Source organism: Protomyctophum parallelum (assembly GCF_964188405.1).
Source record: "Protomyctophum parallelum genome assembly, chromosome: 17".
In the NCBI taxonomy this organism is placed as follows: domain Eukaryota; kingdom Metazoa; phylum Chordata; class Actinopteri; order Myctophiformes; family Myctophidae; genus Protomyctophum; species Protomyctophum parallelum.
In genome coordinates, this window is record NC_139719.1 from 31,688,804 (window position 1) to 31,710,096 (window position 21,293).

Consider the following 21,293-nt stretch of genomic DNA (forward strand, 5'->3'; position numbering starts at 1 on the left):
AATAATACCCTGCCGTGCATTTATGTGGGCAATAATGTATTTGTTACTATTTCAAGTAGGGTGTGTGTGTGTGTGTGTGTGTGTGTGTGTGTGTGTGTGTGTGTGTGTGTGTGTGTGTGTGTGTGTGTGTGTGTGTGTGTGTGTGTGTGTGTGTGTGTGTGTGTGTGTGTGTGTGTGTGTGTGTGTGTGTGCGCGCGCGTGCGTGTGCGTGTGAGAGTTGTGTAAAGTTCTCCTTATTCCACTAGAGGGTAGTGTTGGTTATGGTTGCTGTTAAACAGCCTACTAAAAACCTGATCACCCTATTGGAAATGCAGTGAACAGCTTCCTGTTCTCGACAGACTGTAGAATTGAATTTCTCCTTCGCGAGAATAAGCATTTAATGACAGTGTGTAGGCTACACGATGATGTATTGAAATTCAACCCTGAAACATAGCACTCATAACTCCGGGAACTCCCCCACATAATGAGAACTTTCAAGACAACCTATATGTTTAAAGCACAAAATGAACATATAGGACAGAATCCCATCCCCTTCATGGATTTAAACAAGAGCAACTTAAGCCCGCTTTATACTTATTTGCATGCAGGTGTCGTGTACTGAAAATAGATCGACACGTGAGCTTGTGGTTTGGCTATTTTCAGTGCGTGACATTGCACACTGAATAAAGTATGAATCTGCAAAACCTGTTAATATTAAATGTATGTGTATGTGTGTTGAGCCTATGACCCAGAGACACTGAAGGAATGACATGACATAGGGCCTACAGCAAAGAGCCCCAGGTCACATTTGGACACCTGAAGGAAGGACTACTTGATGTATAGCCTTTCTTATGCGGTATGCACACTTACCAGTTGAGCTACTGTATCGTCCCACAACCACAGCCTGTGGTTGTGGGAAAGTGAAAAATGCACCTGTGGTCCACAGGTGCATTTTTACACTTTCACAGAGTAAAATGAACCACTCACATAACTCAAGCTCACTGTTGTTATCTGTGTAGCTTATACAGAAGTAGATACACTATTTGTCGCTCCGCAGTATAGGGATGTTAGCCTATAGGGTTCACGTGGTAAAGTGTATTTTACTGTTCATAATTACAGAAAGTAATATTTTTCCATGCTCTGTGTGGTTCAATGAAACCCCACAAAGCACAGTCCATAATTTAAGACCTCAACACATATTTCAGAATATTCTTTACATGAAGTGTAATAACAAATAAATAAATCATATAAAATAAGAAATCATCAGGACACAGCTGATCTCTCTCTGAGTTCAGCCAACTGAACTATTGTTTTGCATTACAGTATTCATTCATATATTATCAAACATTCAGAGGTAAACTTAAATTAAATCAAAAGCAATCAGGTGCACGTTGCAGGTGCAAGTTATACTTCATATTTTAGTTGAAAATTCGCTCCAGAAATTTAAAATTTAGAAAAGATAATTGGTCTCAAATGTCTAGGTTGAGAGAAAACTTAACATTAAAATGTCAAATTATTTACAATATGTCTTATCCTGGTCCTTGTCTACTTTTGTTTATCTTGTCCCTGACACCACTCCACAGCCATCTCAACTTCTGATGAATGTCAAACGTCATGATACTGTTAAGTCCTACTGTAATGTTGTCTTTGTGCTCATGACAAACCTGTTCAGTGTACTGTACATGCTGTTCATTCTCAAGTGATGGTTATCAGTGCCTTGTGATCGTAACATTCCTGTTGATCAATATCTGCCCCTATTAGAACCATCCCTTCCAACTGTGCGTCATCATTCTCTGCATGTTACTGTCTATAGATGGTCACTGTGATGAACATGAACCAAGTATGCTACCTGGACTCTCTGAAAATCAAATAAGAGAACTTAGGCAGATGACTTCAAATACAGGATGGTACATCACTATAGGATTGCTGGTGAATTGTGAATTTGAATAAAACTGACTGAGCCAGTCAGAACTAGAAACATTCTCATGAAATATATCAAAAGCGTCTGAGCTGATTACCCTTGTGTACTGTAACCTACTGTACATGTAAACAACAGTACCTCTAATTTGCCATCTTCCCACACTTTATTGACAGCCATGAGTGAAAAAACACTGCATATACTTTGTTCAATATTAACACTGTTGGCACTACCTCAATCATTTTTAGCACCTATTAATAACTGTCCAGTTAATTCATGCCATAAGGGTTTTATCCCTTAGATGCTTTTCAAAGTGCATCAGTGTCCCTTTATTAATCATGGAAGCAAAGAAAGATGTTTGCAAAGTAATGTTTATTCACTTCTTCTATTGTTGGACACTTGAAACACTTGGCAAGCTTGTCCCTTTCACTCATGTAGTCAATATACGTCCATGGAACACCGCAAGCATGCTGCTAGAAATCACTTAACAATACTATAGTAAATGAACAATGAATGGCAAAGCCAAGAATGGACTCTGCCTACCATCAGTCCAAACTAGGCGAGTACCACTATATTTTGGAACAATGTGCAGGGTATACCTTTCAATTATTTGAAATAGAATCCACCTGCTTTTGTTGAACTAACGTTGAACTAAGGTTTTGGGAACACTTCACACGCTTGTCAGAGGCTAACCTCTGACAAGCCCATATCAAGCCCATGGAAAAGTGCAACAAGATTGATTAAATGTAATGTTACTATAGGTTACATACATAAATCAAAGTTCTACATCATTGATTTTAATATATTTTATTAAACATATCTATGAATACAATCCTAAAATAAAAAACAACAACTTTGTAGTTGTAATACATTTACATTTGACCACCTTGTGACCAGAATGCATCTCAATACACCCCCCCGGGGTGATAGTGATGCTGCAATCCAATTTCCAATTTGAAAAATGTATAATTAAGTTATTTTATCAAATACATTTTAATGGAAGATGGATATGCGTATGCAAATATCAGCAATTACTTAAACACAGACAACTGTTTTCCTCCACTGGTTGTTCAACAACAATGTCACAGGTGGCAGTTGATTTAAAATGATGAGGTTATCGCCTATAACTCTAACGCCAGGGCTCCACTGGGCGCGTTGCGTCTCCGTCGCGTCCTGCTCGTGTGAGGTGCTCCACCGCGGGCCTTTGAAAACTGCGCGTCAGCAACATTCTTTTATGTTGCAGTGTCAACGCGTGCGTGCGTCAAAAAACGAACCGGGGAAATTTTTTCACCGAACGCAGCACAACGCAACGCAACGCGGGCAGTGGAGCCACCCTCCATTGATTAAAAGGGAACATTCCCGACGCTGACGGAGACGCGACGCAGACGCGCCCAGTGGAGCCCTGGCGTAAGGTCTAAGCACTCCAGATCAGTAGGCAAAGAGCCATGAGAATGATGAGACCTAGAGAGAAACACGTTTTGGATGATCCACTTGTTGTGGCCTGGGTTGTTACTGGCTGTGCCGGCTGAACGCCTCTGAAGTTGAGGGTCATCAGCTCTGATGAGGTGGAGTCGCCAACATGCACCATGGTGCTGAAGAGGTCAATCTGCAGGGAAGACATCAGTCCATCAACTACAGCAGTGGTTTGATGTCAATCATAAGAGTTTGCTGTTAGGAAAAATATTCTTTTGTTTTGGATCAAGGATGTTGCTCCATCAAATAAATCATGGCATAACATTATAATGGGCTGTATTCCTTGTATGTTGCATTCTAAATTGGACACTTTCTACAAAATCTGGGACCCTTATTTGAATCATATTGGAACCACACTGTCTGCCACGATACTTGGATGTTTTCCGTACCAACCTTAGATATTTTATATGCCAGCATTCTTCCCTAGTGGGTGCTCTGCTTTGGGGCGGGGGCTTGTCTGCCCTTTGGGTATATGGGGGGGTGGTCGCCCGTGCAGGGGTCTCGATGCGTTGCGTCGGGGCCGCTTCTTGGGGCGGTGGCCCTGCCGCCTGGAGGGTTGGCGGTTGCCGCCTTTGAGTGGAGCATGCATGGGTCTGCTCTTGTTGATTGTTGTTGATTTGGTGCCTATGATAACTATTGTTTGCCTTTTTAATATATGTATTAATGTACTGTATGGATGTATTCCCTGATTGGGAGTCTATGAAAATTCGAAAGTCACTTGTCATTATAGTTCATTGTCCTTGTCATGTCTTTGTATATTCAATCTTTTTATTTATAATAGTGTTGTGCCTGAGCTGTTTTTCTTTTCTTTTCTTTTGTTTGTTATTATGTTCTTGTTGTGTAATGTCTGTGTCTTTAAAAACCAATAAATATACTTTATAAAAAAAGAAAAAAACTACAGCAGTGGTTCCCATACGCATTATCCCGAGACCCAAAGAGAAATTTGCTCTCTCTCCGGTACCCAACCAGTGAAAATAGCCAATTTACAGTAAGATCACAATATGGGTCACATTAAAGATCTGCTATTTTCACAAAAGTTTTTAAGATTTGAAATTATTAAATTCTTTTGAAAGTTAAATTTTCATTTTGAATGAATATATTTCTGCGTGCCAAAGATGGGTGCTGACCCGGCCAACTACAGATCCTCCCATCAGAGCTGTAACATAATGTCATGATTTCAAAACGGTTGCATTATTATTATTTTTTTAATACATTTTATCCCACAAATTTTGTAGCCCATTTTTTTCACCAGGTGCCAATGACTGCTGTGATCCTGGGCCCTACTCTCCCTCTGCCAACCTGGGGAACGCCCCAAACTGAGCTCATGCTCCCTTCATTGCATAAGGAGTTAAGGAGCTTCTTATCATCTGACAGGGCGGAAGGAACACTTCCAACCAGTTCCTTTGCCCTCCATCATCAGGCACCCGAGTTGACCAGGGGGAGGCAGTAAAAAGACCAGGATTACTGCATGTTTTTGTGAGGGTACTATACCTGCATTAGGGACACAGGGAGAAAATGCAAACTTCACACAGATTCATGTAAAATCAAACTCACCAGATCTTTGCTGACTTTGATTGATTCCTTGAACACAGTCCAAACTACAGCTTCGTTACATGTGGGGGTGGTCAATGAGCCGAGGTAGCGGTAGTACTTGGTACGATCCACTCCACTTAACAGATCATCCAGGGAAAGGCCAGCAGCAATTTCCGCACTGTGGTCTGTAGACAGATGCACTGACTGGTGAAGGAACTGCAGCTGATCCTTCATTGAATTCATTACAAGGTCAAATTTGAAGGGAAATTATGAAAAACAAATGCTTACCTTTCAGTGTGATGCTGGCCAAGTTGTCGGTCAAGGTCTTCCAGCTTGCAGGTGATGCAATTTCGTTACCTGACATTTCCTGTTAAAGTGCAGTAAACACTGTATTAAACCACATGTATCAGGTCCTGTTATTAACACCTGATGTTAATGGAAATCCCCTTCTTTACCTCTATAAGGAACCCAAGAGCAGCAAGCCCAGTGGAGTCATCGAAAGCGAGACCTACAGACCCATTATGTGAGGCCTTGATATTGACAAGGTGCAACTAAGAGGGAGGGAAATAAAGAAATAAGTAAGTAAGGTCAGAGTGGTTTATTTCGAAGAACAAGGACGAGTCTCTATTCCCTTTACAATGCGCTATAGAGCACTGGGAGATGGATTGCTGAGGTGGAGCCACTGGAGTGAAAAACACCTACCATCAGCTCCCATTACTTACCGGACGACTTAAGCGAAATACATGCTCCTTCTGAGGTTTATGAATTTACTTAGTCAGACGTTCTGATGGGCCGTCTCAGTTTTTTCAAGACGTCAGAAGGAGCATGTCTTGACCGTTAGTCACTCAAGCCGTGCTATTTACATTATACTTAGTTGGTAGTGCCTGGGATCAAACACAGAATCTTGTAGTTCAAAGGCGAGGCAGAAAAGCCTAAAACAAATCTTTAAAAAAAAAACGGCCATACCTCCATGGGGTATTGTTTGCCATCCACAGTGTGCTCTGAACCGCCGACTGAAGAGCCATTGCCCCAATGCAAGTGGAACTGCAGGCTGTCATAGGCCTCACCTAGACCACCTCCTGAAATACTGACCCCTCTAAGTCCTACTTTGACTGTGTGTGTGTGTGTGTGTGTGTGTGTGTGTGTGTGTGTGTGTGTGTGTGTGTGTGTGTGTGTGTGTGTGTGTGTGTGGGGGGGGGGGGGGGGGGCGGGGGGGGGGGGGACAGGAAATGTATTAACATATTGTACAGTTATCATTCTGTAGTTGGACAAACAACATTCAAAACACACAGGAGGAAGGTAATTGTCAGGTACTACTGTATGTATGTGTACAGATTGAAGGCACTACGGAGGTAATCCTCACATGAAAATGAAGGCAGGGAAACACAGGAGAGTAAGCGTGTGTGTTCTCCAACTATAAACAATTAATTTAGCCCAATGACCATAGGTATACTGAACTACAATTTTGAGGTATTTTTACTTAATAGCATAATAGCATTTTATTTATTACCAAAAAAAAAGAAGAAAAAAAATCATGACGGGTAAAATACCCAGCAGAACATTAAGTAAATTCTTCCCCAGCTTTACCAGCTGCAACATTAATGATGAATAGTCTTAATTAAAACACAGTGAAATGATTGTGAAATGGGTCATTCTGCATCATGCTTGGCATTGTTCCACAGTATTTTAAAAAAGTCACTTTTCAGGATTAAAATTAAGATTAAGATTTTTTAAAATTAGCTGAGGCTTTTGATGCTTTTGTGTGATGCTGTAGTATGATCAAGTAGGATGTTAATCTACGAATATAGACATAAGAAGTTTCTGGGACAACAACGAAAAGGTCTCTAAAGCTGCTGCCTGCTGCTCGCCTGTTAAGCCGCCAACATTGGTGATCTTTGTCATTGACGAGTTGCTGTCAAAGTTGGTAAAGGTGAAGGCTCCCAAATTGGAGTCGCCGGTGGCTGATGCTGAGACGATGTCAATGGGAGACTGCCTGGTACCATTACAATGATCTGGAGCAATGGTCGGCCAAACGGAATAGTCTAAAAGTGCACAAACACAAGAGTTTCAATTGGTCAAGCAGCGTAACAAATTCATTGTTCATTGTATTAATCACATCATTGTATAAACCATTTAAATCCCATAGTCCCTCATGGTCTTTTCTGTTTTTAAGTTATTGAGGGCAAAGCTTTCACTAGCCTGCCCCAGCCAGTGTGATTTCTGGTCTAGAGGGGCGGGTGCCGGCGAGTACAATCCTATTGGTTTACCGTTCTGAGCGCCCGCCCCCGCTCCCTTACTGTTATCGGTTAGCGAAATACAAGTTGACTCCCACTTCCTATATGCCAGATTTTCCAATGGGTTGCCCCAGGCTTTTCATTTTTTAACTGAATGCGAACGAAAATAAAAGCTTGGGTACCGAAGCTAAGCTTTCACTGAAGATAGCAGATCGACAATCTCAAAATTGTAAGCTTGTCGATCTGTTATTTTCAGCAAAAGCTTTAAAAGATATCACGACATCTCTACAGTTGTGGTTCCCAAAGTGTGGTCTGACTGGGGACCCCCTGGGGTCCTTCAGTGGGCTCCTGGGGATCCCCAGTAAAATTAATTGATTGCATTGAGTCGAGTGTGACATCATCGATGGGGAATCCAAGCTAATAGAAACTGTAGGCTTTCTATAGTCTATGTGACATTGAAGACATCATTCTCACGATAATATTAATCTAAATCTTGTTTAAACAAGGCCCTCCATTTTTGATGGGCGCTATCCCCTCCTATGTTTTGAGGGTGTGTGTAAACACAAACATTGTCCTAACAAAAACATTAATGCCATTGATAATGAATGGACAGTTTTAAGTCATTGTCCCAACACAAACATTAAATGCCATTGACAATGAATGGCCTTCCTTTGAGTGTGTGTGTGTGTGTGTGTGTGTGTGTGTGTGTGTGTGTGTGTGTGTGTGTGTGTGTGTGTGTGTGTGTGTGTGTGTGTGTGTGTGCGTAATCACAAACATTGCGTAATCACAAACATTGAAGATGATGAAGGTGAGGCGCAAATTCTAATTGGCCGAAATTAGATGATGTATTATGATGATAAGAGTGCCCCTCACTTCACACGGGTGTGAATTTTTCAGAATCGGTAGGACGTTCAATATGAATGCAGAATAGGCCACTACTAGCCCATACAGGCATACAACCTGGTGACCGCTGTAGGCCTATATGTCGGTAGCAAAAATATATATTTTTTGTCAAATAGGTTTTTATTGAGAACAGATTATAAATTGTTACACAAACATTATGATATGAAAGCAAAAATTTAATTTTGACGAAAAGGTCCATCACAATTAATTGGTGATGATGTTGAGTGAAGACCATACGCCGGGTGGATTGTGCGCTCGGATATGCAGCGGGAGCGCATTACTTTTTTATTGCACAGTGAACGCACGTCAAGAACCATGGTATTTGAGGAAACCTATGCGCAATGCAATGGACTTACTGCAGTGTGGAAGATGGTAACACCAATCTGCGGGAGAAAATAACAAAAACAAAAGGCTTATTATAGCCTGATACGGCCATATGAATATGCAACTAAATTACGAATAGATAGGCTTTCTAAACAAAATCAACAAATGTAAACTTGTTACTTAAAAAATAAAACCAAACACTAGCCTACCGACTGAGTCCGAAGCTCTGTCTTCTTTGACTACAGCGGGCTGTAGTACAGCCCACTGAGGCCAGTCATCCGCTTTGACTACAGCCCAGCTGGACACGAGAGCGCAAGAAACTAACACAAGAAGCCACTTCATCTAAAAAGAAACGGACAGAAAACGGTGACTCGGTGAGTGACAGGCAGCAATTCACATCACTGACTCAAATCAAATGCACAACTGAGACGAAATGATCACTGCAGGCTGCAGCCAATTAAGTGATTCAATTGGCTAATGGCTTTCAGTGCACTTCTTTCCTTAATTGCAAGAACAGCATTGAGTTATCCCAATATCTGGCCATGCAGTCACCGTTTTTGATCAAATTGTCAAACGTAGGCCTATGGTGCAGCTATATTAGGCTAGCACATTAACTAGCTTAAAGGGGAAAACGCAAATAAAAAAAACCACAAAAATAAATTAAAATGCTTCTTACCTTCACAAAACACATGTTGTCGCCTTAAAGTTCTCCTTGGGGATCGAAGGATCAGCTCCTCTTTTATTCTGTTCAGCTAGCTTGAGCACGCCTCCATCACCCCCTTTTCAAGTTCAAGTCATGCGAACAAGTTTTTCATGGAGTAGGCTAGACTAGGTTGGGGAATCTCTTTGGAATTTTTAACCAGTTGAGTGTGTAGCTGTCTAAATTAACTTTGTTGTCAAAAGATAATTACAGTACAGACTATCTGTGTGATATATAGCCTATTGTGGTTACTTGTGAGAGAGCAGTAGGCCAAAGAATTTGACTGAGCACAGAGTTCATCTACTTCATTGATTTAAATATATTTTATTAAACACATTAGGTTATACAATCCTAAAAAAGAAAAAAAAAGAAAAAAAGTAGTTTACAAATGGAAAAATAAATAATAGTGTTTTTCATTATGCTCTCACCACTACTGCATGTTTACATGATAGTACACGAATGTATAACAGGGAAAGAGAGCATACAATATTGTCATAAATGTTGGTGAGTAACATCAGTCCTTCATTACAGTCCTTCATTACACCAACAGCACAGTTCTAGCTGAGATCTTCATTATCACCTGGATTACATTGTGTGTGTGTGTGAGTGTGTGTGTGTGTGTGTGTGTGTGTGTGTGTGTGTGTGTGTGTGTGTGTGTGTGTGTGTGTGTGTGTGTGTTTGTCCACAGTATTCTGTGCAAATCAATGTGGACAAAATCAAAGCTTTGCAAGGAATGGATGGAATAAACTGTAACCAGTAGGTTCAACTACACTTATCATGCTGATTCTACACTGGGAGTGGTCTTGTGAGGTGCATCCGTTTAATGTTACTTTGTGCGTGCTGTTCTGTTCGGGTGTTCATAAAATACAGGGGTTGACAGTTTGACACTAAAGGTCTCAGGTTGCACATCGGGCAAGTACTGTACAGGTCATGTTCTACTTGCCCAAAGGTCATGCCCACTTGCCCGAAAAGTCTAAAATAACAGGTAAAAAGTACGTTTGTAGAACAAATTAATGTTAAATCCAATCAATAACTGCCGAGTGACAACAGTCACTTTGAAATAAACTGAATTTGTTAAACTGCTATTTGTAAAACAAAAAGAAAAAAAAAAGAAAAGAAAAAAGAATAGCCAATAATATTTAATGAAGACGGAATGCACTTGCTCGTCGGGCAACCTGGAAGCAAACTCCACTTGCCTGAACATTTTATTTACTTGCCACGGGCAGTCGGGCAAACCGTTTGTGTGTTTGTGTCAACCCCTGAAATACATTTCAATGGTGTTCATATCTATAATCTATTCATCTATACATTCCTGCCATTGCTATAGTTTACAGAAAATGGTGTCAGAAAAAAAACATCCAGTAAGTGCCAGTTCTGTGGTCAAAATGAGAACGGTCACACCGGGCCAAGCTGAGGGGAAGCACTGGTCAGTGATGCTGCATAGAAGAGCATTGTGCAGTTGCGTGAGGGTGGGAGGATCATACAAAACTCTAAACTCTAGAGCTTTGTAAGAACCTCCCACCCCCACGCAACTAGAGGACAAGTCAGTAGGTGACATGGAAAAATAAGGGAGACATGGGTATGCAAATAGCAACTTAAACACAGACAACCATTTTCCTCCACCAATATCGGTGTTCAACAACAATGTCACAGGTGGCAGTTGATTTTAAAATGATGAGGTTATCGCCTATAACTCTAAGCACTCCAGATCAGTAGGCAAAGAGCCATGAGGCCTAGAGAGAAACACGTTTTGGATGATCCACTTGTTGTGACCTGGGTTGTCACTGGCTGTGCCGGCTGAACGCCTCTGAAAGTGAGGGTCATCAGCTGTGAGGTGGAGTCGCCAACATGCAGCTTGGTGCTGAAGAGGTCAATCTGCAGGGAAGACATCACATCAGTTCATCAACTACAGCAGTGGTTCCCATACGTATTATCCCGACATTCTCTGGTACCAAAACCAGTGAAAATAGCCAATCAGATCACAATGCGTCACATTATAGATCTGCTATTTTCCTAAAGTTTTTGAGATTTAAAATGATTACATTATTTTGAATGTGAAATTCCTTTTTTATGTTATCTTTGAAGATCTTTTGAAATAATATTTCTTTTTAAAATGGGGTGTCCCCCAAAGATGGGTATATATTGACCCATTATTTGGGAAAAAGTGAACTACAGAACCTCTTATCAGAGCTGTAACATTATATGATTTCAAATCGGTTGAATCCATGTAAAATGAAACTCACCAGATCTTTGCTGACTTTGATTGTTTCCTTGAACACAGTCCAAACTACAGCTTCATTACATGTGGGGGTGGTCAATGAGCCGAGGTAGCGGTAGTACTTGGTACGATCCACTCCACTTAACAGATCATCCAGGGAAAGGTGAGCAGCAGTTATTGGTACCTCCTGGTCTGTAGACAGATGCATTGACTGGTGAAGGAACTGCAGCTGATACTTCATTTAATTCATTACAAGGTCAAATTTCAAGGGAAATTATGAAAAACAAATGCTTACTGTGCTGTGTAACGCTGGACAAGTAGGTGGTCAAGGTGTTCCAGCTTGCAGGTGAAGCAGTTGCGTCACCTGACATTTCCTGTTAAAGTGCAGTAAACACTGGATTACCACATATACTGTAGGTCCCGTTATTAACACCTGATGTTAATGTGAATCCCCTTCTTTACCTCTATGAAGAACCCAAGAGCAGCAAGCCCAGTGGAGTCCTTGATAGCCTGTCCCACATTCCCATTATATGAGGCCTTGATATTGACAATGTGCAACTAAGAGGGAGAGAAATTAAGAAACAAGTAAGTGGTTTATTTTGAGGAACAATAAGGACAATTCTCTATTCCCTTTACAATGCGCTAGAACACTGGGTTTGCTGAGGTTTAACACTGGGATTGCTGAGGTTGAGCCACTGGATCGAAACACCTACCATCAGCTCCCACTAGTACTTACTGGACGACATAAGCGCAAATACATGCTCCCTCCTTCCGAGGTTTTCGGAAAGGGAGGACATAACTGTGACACATATAATAATATATATGTACTCACTCAGAAGTTCTGATGGGCGGTCTCAGAACTCCTGCACCTCCAGATGTCCTAACCTCGCATCGGCGGTTTAGAAACGTGTTTCTAAATGTGATCCGGTCGGGAGCGGATGGTAACTTACGTCATGTTGTTGTAGTCACTGATTTGTGTCACTGATTTGTAATCATCAGGCAGGAAACCACAACCGGAATAAGAACTACCCAAAATAATTCCTAGGTAGGCCCTAATTAATAAAATAGAATTTCCCTGTGGGATAACAAAAACATAGAGACGCTAGCTAAATAATTTATCTGCTAAACTACTAGGATTGTTTGGGGTAGGCCCTAAAACTATGATCGCAGTTCATTATTTTGGGTACTTCTTATTCCGGTTGTGGTTTCCTGCCTGATGACTGCAAATCTACTACAACATGATGTAAGTTACCATCCGCTCCCGACTGGAACATAAACCCGAAAAGGAATGCTTCCCAGGCTACAAGATGTCCTGACTCCCCAAACTAGTTCAGAAAGCCCGTCCGATGAAACATTTTTTCTCAAGACGTCGGAAGGATCATGTCTTGACCGTTAGTCACCCAAGCCGTGCTATTCACATTATAATGAGTTGGCAGTGCCCAGGATCAAACACAGAAACTTAGTTCAAAGGTGGGTGCTCTACCGACTGAGCTACACAGATACTACAATACATTAACATTTGACATAATACATTTGTAAAAATAAACAAGACAAAAAAACAAAAAACAAAAAATTAATTTGAAACATACCTCCATGGGGTATTTATGGCCATCCACAGTGTGCTCTGAGCCGCCGACTGAAGAGCCATTGCCCCAATGCAAGTGGAACTGCAGGCTTTCATAGTCATCAGCTAGACCACCTCCTGAAATACTGACCCCAGGGCTAAGTTCTACTTTGACTGTGTGTGTGTGTGTGTGTGTGTGTGTGTGTGTGTGTGTGTGTGTGTGTGTGTGTGTGTGTGTGTGTGTGTGTGTGTGCGCGCGTGTGCGTGTGCGTGTGCGTGTGTGTGCGTGTGCGTGTGTACGTGTGTTCGGGGATGGGGGGGTGGGGGTGACAGGAAATGTATTAACATCTTGTACAGTTATCATTCTGTAGTTGAACAAACACAATTCAAAGAGGAAGGTAATTGTCAGGTACTGTACTGTATGTGTACAGATTGAAGGCACTATGGGAGGTGACCAGATCCATTCATAATATCCACTGAGTCATTATGTAATCCTCACATGAAAATGAAGGCAGGGACACACATGAGAGTAGTGTGTTCTCGATAAAAAACAATTTAGCCCAATGACCATATATGTAGGCTCTCTATGGTCATTTCTTAAATGACACAGTAATTGAAGTACTGTACTTACGTACAATTTTGAGGTATTCTTACTGAAGCAAACTGTATGTGCATATATTTCTACCACATTTCAGAGGTAAATGTTGTACTTGTTACTCCAATACAGTTATATTTGACAGCTCAGTTACTTTTCTGGTTAGATTATTATGAAGAAAATAAAAAACATAGATAACTGATACATCATGACATATAGGCTAAGTTACCCAGCAGCACATTAAAGGGATATTTCAAAAAACATTTGGTCATTTCATCGTCTACTCAGGCTTATGTGAACACCTCAGACAGTTTTTAAGTTGCTTGATTCAGTATTTAGAGATTTCATTTGATATTCCTTTTAGCTGCTCCCCCTTCCTATACAAACCCATTGTAACTTCAACTTCAAAACACGGTTACCTCACGTATTAGGAGGGCAGTATCGGTCACCAGAGAAAAGGACAGGTGTTTTCGATTAATCTATCATGGTTAAAAAGGAGTTTGACGTTACAATGGGTTTGTATAGGAAGTGGGCGGGGCAGCTAAAATGATGATAGATGATAACATGACCAAAAGGTTTTTTGGAAAGTGAAATATCCCTTTAAATAAAGTCAGCCCCAGCTTTAGCTGCAACATTAATGATGAATATTCTTAATTGCAGCCGTGAAATGCTGCATAATGTTTGGCATTGTGCCACCACTGCATTCAAAATAAAATAAAGTCTGTCGGGTGGAGACCTCATTATGTCCAAAACGGATTAAAATTTAAAACTAGAAGATCGACATGCTCAAAACGCATGATATCCTACTTTTGATGCTTTTCTGTGATGCTATAGTATAATCATATAATAAGTATAATACTTAAATAATAATAAGTAGGGCGTTACTTTACGTATATGGATATAAGAGCTTTCTGCTTGCCCGACAACAATGAAAAGGTCTCTCACTTGTTTTGCCAGTGTTGGAGATGTTTGTCAATGACATGTTGCTGTCGAACTTGGTAAAGGTGAAGGCTCCCAAATGGGAGTCGCCGGTGGCTGATGCCGAGACGATGTTAATGGGAGACTGCCTGGTACCATTACAATATTTCGTAGCAATGGTCGGCCACTGGGTATAGTCTAAAAGAGCACAAACACAAGAGTTTCAATTAGTCAAGCAGCTACAGTAGGTGTTCATTGTATTAATCACATAATTGTATTATTAACCACTTAAATCCCATATGTCCCACTAGTGTATTTCTTTTAAAATGAGCACAACATTCTTGAAACATTTCAATCTGGTTTTAAAGCTTTCCATAGCACTGAGTCTGCACTGCTCAAAGTTTTTAATGATCTTTTAATTTCCACAGAAAATGGTGACACTGTAATTATTTTACTCTTAGATTTAACTGCTGCTTTTGACACAATAGACTATAATATTTTAATATCACGCCTGGAGCACAGTGTAGGTATCAGGGATACCTCCCTAGACTGGTTCAAATCATACCTATGCAATAGATCCTTCTCAGTTAAATTTGGTCATCATACATCTTCTTCCGCCCCCATGTCATCTGGAGTCCCCCAAGGTTCAATTATTGGCCCCATCCTGTTTTCACTATATCTTCTCCCCCTAGGACTCATCTTAAAAAAACATGGCATCGCGATCTCCTATCATCTATACCAGGGGTGTCCAAAGTGTGGCCCGCGGGCCAAATGCGGCCCTGGGATAAATGTCATACGGCCCGCAGCCGGGCCGTATGACATTTTTACTTTTTTTTATATATATATTTTTTATCCTGTGATTTTGTAACCCATTTTTCACCCATGTGTCAATTATCTAATGTGATCCTGGGCTCTACACACCCTCCGCCAACCTGGGGAGACCAACGGACTTCAACTCATGCTTCCTTCATGCCTGAGTGTCCAGGTTGCTCCTTTACACCTGACATCAGGTCCTTTGGGTCAGGTCCCAGGTTGCTCCTTTTCCCCTCCATCAGGCGCCCCAGCTGGCCAGGGGGAGGCATTCAAGCTTTTTAACCTGGGCATTTCCCAGAATATAATTTGTCAGTGTTCCTTGAGTTCAATAGAATAGTTTAAATGCAATGCACATGTATGTGACTTTGTTATAGACTAGTCCGACGCTACATTATGTGACTTTGTTATAGACTAGTACGTCACTACATTATGTCAGGAGATATAGTAAGGTTGGCCCTTGGGTGTTAATATTTTCTAATATGGCCCCCTTTGAAAAAAGTTTGGACACCCCTGATCTATACGCAGATGACTCCCAAATATACATGCCCCTAAATAGAAATAGCAACACCCCCCTATCCCCTCTCTTTGAATGTTTAAAAGATATTAAAGCCTGGATGGCCCTACATTTTTAAAATATAAATAAAAGTAAAACTGAAGTAATAATGTTCGGACCAAGTGTCATTAACGCTCCTCCCTTAGACCTGGGCCCATTTCAACCCTTTGTGGCAGATCAACAAGCTTGTATTGATCTGTGTGCTATATCCGAACACACGTCAAGAACCACTGGTCTGCGTATACTTGCGTAGGTATTTCAAGGAATATTATGCGCAATAGACTTACTGCAACCTGGAAGATGGTAACACCAATCTGCGGGAGAAAACAACAAAAACAAAAGGTTCATTATAGCCTGATACGGCCATGCATATGCAACTAGATTACCAATATGGTATATATCTAAACAAAATGAACAAATGTAAAATAAAACCAAACACTTGGCCTACCGACTGCGTCCGAAGCCCTGACTTCCGCCTTGACTACAGCCTTATCCGCCTTGACTACAGCCCAGCTTGACAAGAGAGCGCAAGAAACCAACACAAGAAGCCACTTCATCTAAAAATAAACAGACAGAAAACAGTGAGTGACAGTCACTCAAATCAAATGCAAAAGAACAACTGTGAAATTAAATGATCAATAGACTGCAATCAAGTGATTCAATTGGCAATTAAAGTACACTCATTGCTTCCCGCAAAGTTATCCCATTGACCATAAAGCTCTATTTAAGCTATGCCTCAAGGGGGCATTAAGGCTAGCACATCAACTTAGCCTAAATTTAAAGGGGGAAAAGCAAATTGTGTAGCGCCCAGGATTACATTAGATAATTGACACTGGGTGAAAAAATGGGTTGCAAAACCGTGGGATAAAAATGTAAGAAAAAACACCCCAAAAAATTAAACCTTTCTTACCTTCACAAAACACCTGTTGCCAGTTGCCACCTTAAAGTTGTCCCTGGGGAAGGATCAGCTCTCTTTTATTCGGTTCAGCAGAGCACGCCTCTTACCTTCCATCACCCCCGTTTCAAGATCAAGATATGCGAACAAGTTTTTCATGTACATTGTACACCAAACAAACACCCGATCCTCAGTATTATCACATAAAGCTCAAGGACATCATTAATCATCCAACATTCAGTTTATATATACTCTGCCCTGACTGAGTAGCTGCAAATCTGTGATAGACTCTTTGAATATGTTTTTTCTCATAGCCTGTGTCTGCCAAATCTTAATAAAATAAAAATAAAATGTAGACAAACTACTGGGGGAATTTTGGTTTGTTTAACCAACTGTTTAATCAGAACATAGGAATCGCCCTTTTAGACCAATATTGGGCAGAGGCAATCAAAGCCATAAACTCCTCCTTAATCAAGTTCACAGTACTCATTGCAGCATAGCTATAGCTAAGCACATTGAATTGTTCCCAGAACTAACAGACTCATGTTGTGACAATTAAGTGTCACCAGTCACTCACCAAAGACATTGTCCCACACATTTTGCACATGTCCCAAGCTCTCACATTACTGAGAACAACTTTTCGCTACAATCTCTGAGGTATTACACACAATGTCGGCTCGATTCACTAAGCTGCTTACATCCATATTTTGGGAGTAAAGTAAATTTCCAAACTTCTCACGTTAGTTGTCTAGAACAGTGGTTTTCAACTGATTATGAACCAGAGACCACCACCCTGACTGAGAATCAACCTGGGGACCACCACCCTGACTGAGAATTAACCTGGGGACCATTGTTATGTTGGGAGGGGGGATATGGTCGTGGTGTGGGGGAAAGAAATTAACCTTCCATATTAAACTCATGTTGCTGTTCAACTTTGCTGTTGTTGTAACTTATTCTATGAGTAAGCAGACACTTGCGACACTTGATTATGGGCACATTTCCTTATAATGGTGACTCAACCAGGCAATAGTACGGATTCTAACTCACTTTTCTGTGGAAGTTCTTGACATCCGACTTCCGTAACTAACAACATTGACGCGTCATCATTTGTCACCAGATAATTTACTGCATTGTTTCTCAACTTTCTCTAACCCTAACCCAATACAATAAATTGCATGGTCAGGGACCACATGCAACACCTTCACGGACCACCAGTGAACGCCTCGGGATCCCACCGGAAGAAGTTACTAATGTTGCTCTGGAGAGGGAAGTCTGGAGCTCTCTAGTGGAGCTGTTGCCCCCGCGACCCGACTACAGATAAGCGGTTGAAAGATAGATGGATGGATGAAGCTTTGGTCCCATGTAAGTCTGATTCCGAGCAGACTTGAGAAAAAGCGACCCTCCGCAAAATGCACAGACAAAAAAATATATTACTGAATCAGACTATACTAACATGGGAAGTTTGGAAAATTCCTTTACACCCAAAATATGTGTGTAAACTTAGTGAATCAGGCCTAATAACCCATTTGCCCAGATAGACTTACCCATTCCTCTAAGCAAGCTAGTGGGATCTCATTCTGCTCTCTCTCATCATTGCCTGTCGACAACTTTTGTTTCATTGGAAAGGTAGAAACCACCACCAACCTCATCCTTGGCTACAAGATGTCATATCATGCTCTTTTGGAAAAGAATAATTTACAATTCTTTCTACTGTGAGGGTATTGTGAGGCGACAGCGCTACCGACTGAGCTACCGTTGCCCACCTCTTTGTTGTAGTACGTATGTATAGTTTGTCATAATGAGGAAACAAAATATTTTTTTTATTTAGTTTTTAACTTTTTCATAATAGGACCAAGAGTACAATCAAATAAATCTTTATTTATTGAAGCAACACGTAATAATCATTCATTCTATATGAAAACTATTGGCTACTGTTAACTATTGGCTACTGTCAATTACTGTTGCAACCTAATGTGTTTAAAATATATATATATTTACAGAATCATTGCATGTATTAATCATTTTCTTTTTATATTTCATCAAAGCCCAACTAACCTTACATAACTTTTTTTCTTTTTTAAGATTTGTTTTTGGGCTTTTTATGCCTTTATTGATAGTGAACAGTATACAGACAGGAAAGGGGGAGAGAGATGGGCAGTGACACGCAGCAAAGGCCGTCGGGCTCAGGAGTCGAACCTGCGGCACGCCATCCGGATGGCTTGGCAGCCCAGACGGTTGAGCTAACCGTCTGGGCGCCTAGGCGACTGGGCGACTATGTTATCCGAGATATGTAAAAGAGACACGTACAATAGAGGGTATGCGCGTGGCATCATCATACCAGGAAGTTATGCGGAAATGCCTACTGACTGGCAAAAAACTACTTTCTGTCCTTGACAGCCCATACATCCAAACAGAAAAGTCATATTTGATTGCATTAAATGACTTTAATCAACATTAAACTCACTTTGTCACTCACTTTGCCACTCGATTTGCCACTCGATCTGCCATTCACTTAATGCATGCGCATACCCTCTATAGGAAGTAACAGTTCAGATTTAGCCGACACAGTCTACAGATAAAATCATTGCTCAGGTCACAAGACAGCCAACATAACTTTGATGAACCTGATTGACATACACCATGATTTTCTGGTTCTTCCACCTTACAAGACCTACAGAGAAGTAGGAACATTAAATTCCCATTGACAATGAATGGACAATTTTACGTCATAGTGTAAACACAAACATTGATATGTTGTATATAGGAGGTTTTCACAACTCAACTGTCAGTAAGGAGTCAGCGATGATGATGTACGATGATAAGAGCCCCACGCTTCACACAGGTGTGATTTGTTTTAAATAATAGATTAAATCGATTTGTTCAATCAACTGTTACATCCCAAATTCTGTAGTTATTGTATACTGGGTATGCAGGAAACCTCATCCTTAATGGACAGGAGAGACAGAAGACTAGATTCAGGCAACAAGGGCCTGGAATGCGTCAGGTATACCTTGGAATTTACCAAGGTAGACAACATCCGCTCTCTTCTCTCTCTCTCTCTCTCTCTCCTCTCTTCTCTCTCTCTCTTCTCTCTCTCTCCGGGCTGCTGAGGCATGGCATGAGTCTGTCAACAGGACGCTGAGCAAGGCATGAGACTTGCTTGCAGCGACCTTCTAAGGCAGCGAGCTGATGAAAGGCGATGTCCTGCTCAGCGGCCTGATGACAGGCAATGTCTGTGTAGTTTGACCTTAGCTTTTTTTGCTCTTCCTGACCCCACTGTGGACTATACCAGGATTAGTTGACTTGGACTTTAGCTCTTCCTTGAACCACCCGCAGACTATACACACCTTGAATAATGTTGCACCGTGAATAACGTTACACCTTGAATAATGTCCTTATTGTACGGCTGTACAGCCTGTAAATAAGGACATAGGAATAATAAAAAACAGCTGTGCTGTTTGTGAAGCAAGGTTTTCAATTATCCCTTTAAACTTTACTTGTAAAGCTGCGATGTGACAATAAAGTTTATTCTGATTCTGATTATCTCCCACTCTGTCACTACACCTGTCCCAACTGTCGTCCCACAGTCTGGGATGGTACACCCCCTCCTCTTGCTTCGCCAACACCACACAGCAAGCATTGTCAAAAAGTCTTCTACCTGAGCCCTGGACCCCCTTCCCATCGTCATAGTCAAATCCAACATCTGTGCAATAACTCCCCTTATCACAAAAACCATCACCCTCTCCCTGCAGGCTGGCCACGTTCCATCCGCTCTAAAAACTACAATTCTTACTCCCCTCTTCAGAAAAACCCACCCTCGACGCAGACATTCTTGCCAACTATCTCAAACCTCCCATTCCTCTCAGAAATACTGGGGAAAGTAGTGGCTACACAGCTTCAAAACCATCTCAACAACCTCTGTGAAAAACTTCAATCTTGTTCTTGTTTCGCCCACACCGCCCTGGTGGGTCACAAATGGCCTCCGGCAGCTGATGCTGGCTTCCCCTCTCTGCTTATCCTGGACATTATGCGTTCAACACTGTCGACCATGACATTTTACTCAACCGCCTTCACTCCACCATCGGACTCGGTAACGCTGCACATGACTGGTTTAAATCATATCGTTCTGGAAGGACAGATGGATACGTTTTGATCTGCTTTCTCAATCAATAATTGCTTGTATATGTAACAATTTACATACGTCCTGTTAACTCGTCCTGTTAACTGAACGTAGTGTCAGATGACACATGCCCTGTGCCTGTGTTCCGAGCTAAAGGAGCGCATGTTCCGGTGGGCCGGCCCCAAGGCCATTGATAAGAAGAGTGCAATAACAATTCCTTTAGGAAGACAGAAGACCACTTTTGACCGCCTGATAACGACTTAACACCAGGTCAAGGGGTGATGCTACAATAATATCAACGTGACTGCCCCATGCCCAAAGATGTCATCTTCTCGTCTTGGCCTATGGGGTCAGAACACCTCTGAACTGTCATGAAGTTGCTTGTCATATAGTCCCGTGTCCACAAGACACGGACTATCCTTTTATACAATGAAAGGAGAACTACAAAACATCACAACATATTAAACTGTTCATTTTCATCCAGGGCCGGTTCTAGGGGGGCCCGAGAATGTGCGCTTAATTGTTCTGCTGCTGGCGTAGTGATATGGGACAC

At 41.4% G+C, this 21,293-nt stretch overlaps 1 protein-coding gene across 1 annotated transcript; it reads right to left on the minus strand.

Moving 5' to 3' along the window:
• Window positions 1-3,011: 3,011 nt before the first annotated feature.
• LOC310874699 (carbonic anhydrase 4-like) lies at window positions 3,012-12,995 on the minus strand. Its single transcript, XM_083787563.1, has 12 exons — window positions 12,872-12,995; window positions 11,745-11,840; window positions 11,578-11,656; window positions 11,308-11,474; window positions 10,768-10,939; window positions 6,788-6,945; window positions 5,870-6,019; window positions 5,359-5,454; window positions 5,192-5,270; window positions 4,925-5,088; window positions 3,320-3,503; window positions 3,012-3,043 (listed from the first exon to the last, which is right to left on the minus strand). The coding sequence occupies exons 1-12, from the start codon at window positions 12,875-12,877 to the stop codon at window positions 3,027-3,029; spliced, it is 1,368 nt and encodes a 455-aa protein (XP_083643689.1). The 5' UTR covers window positions 12,878-12,995; the 3' UTR covers window positions 3,012-3,026.
• Window positions 12,996-21,293: the final 8,298 nt, after the last annotated feature.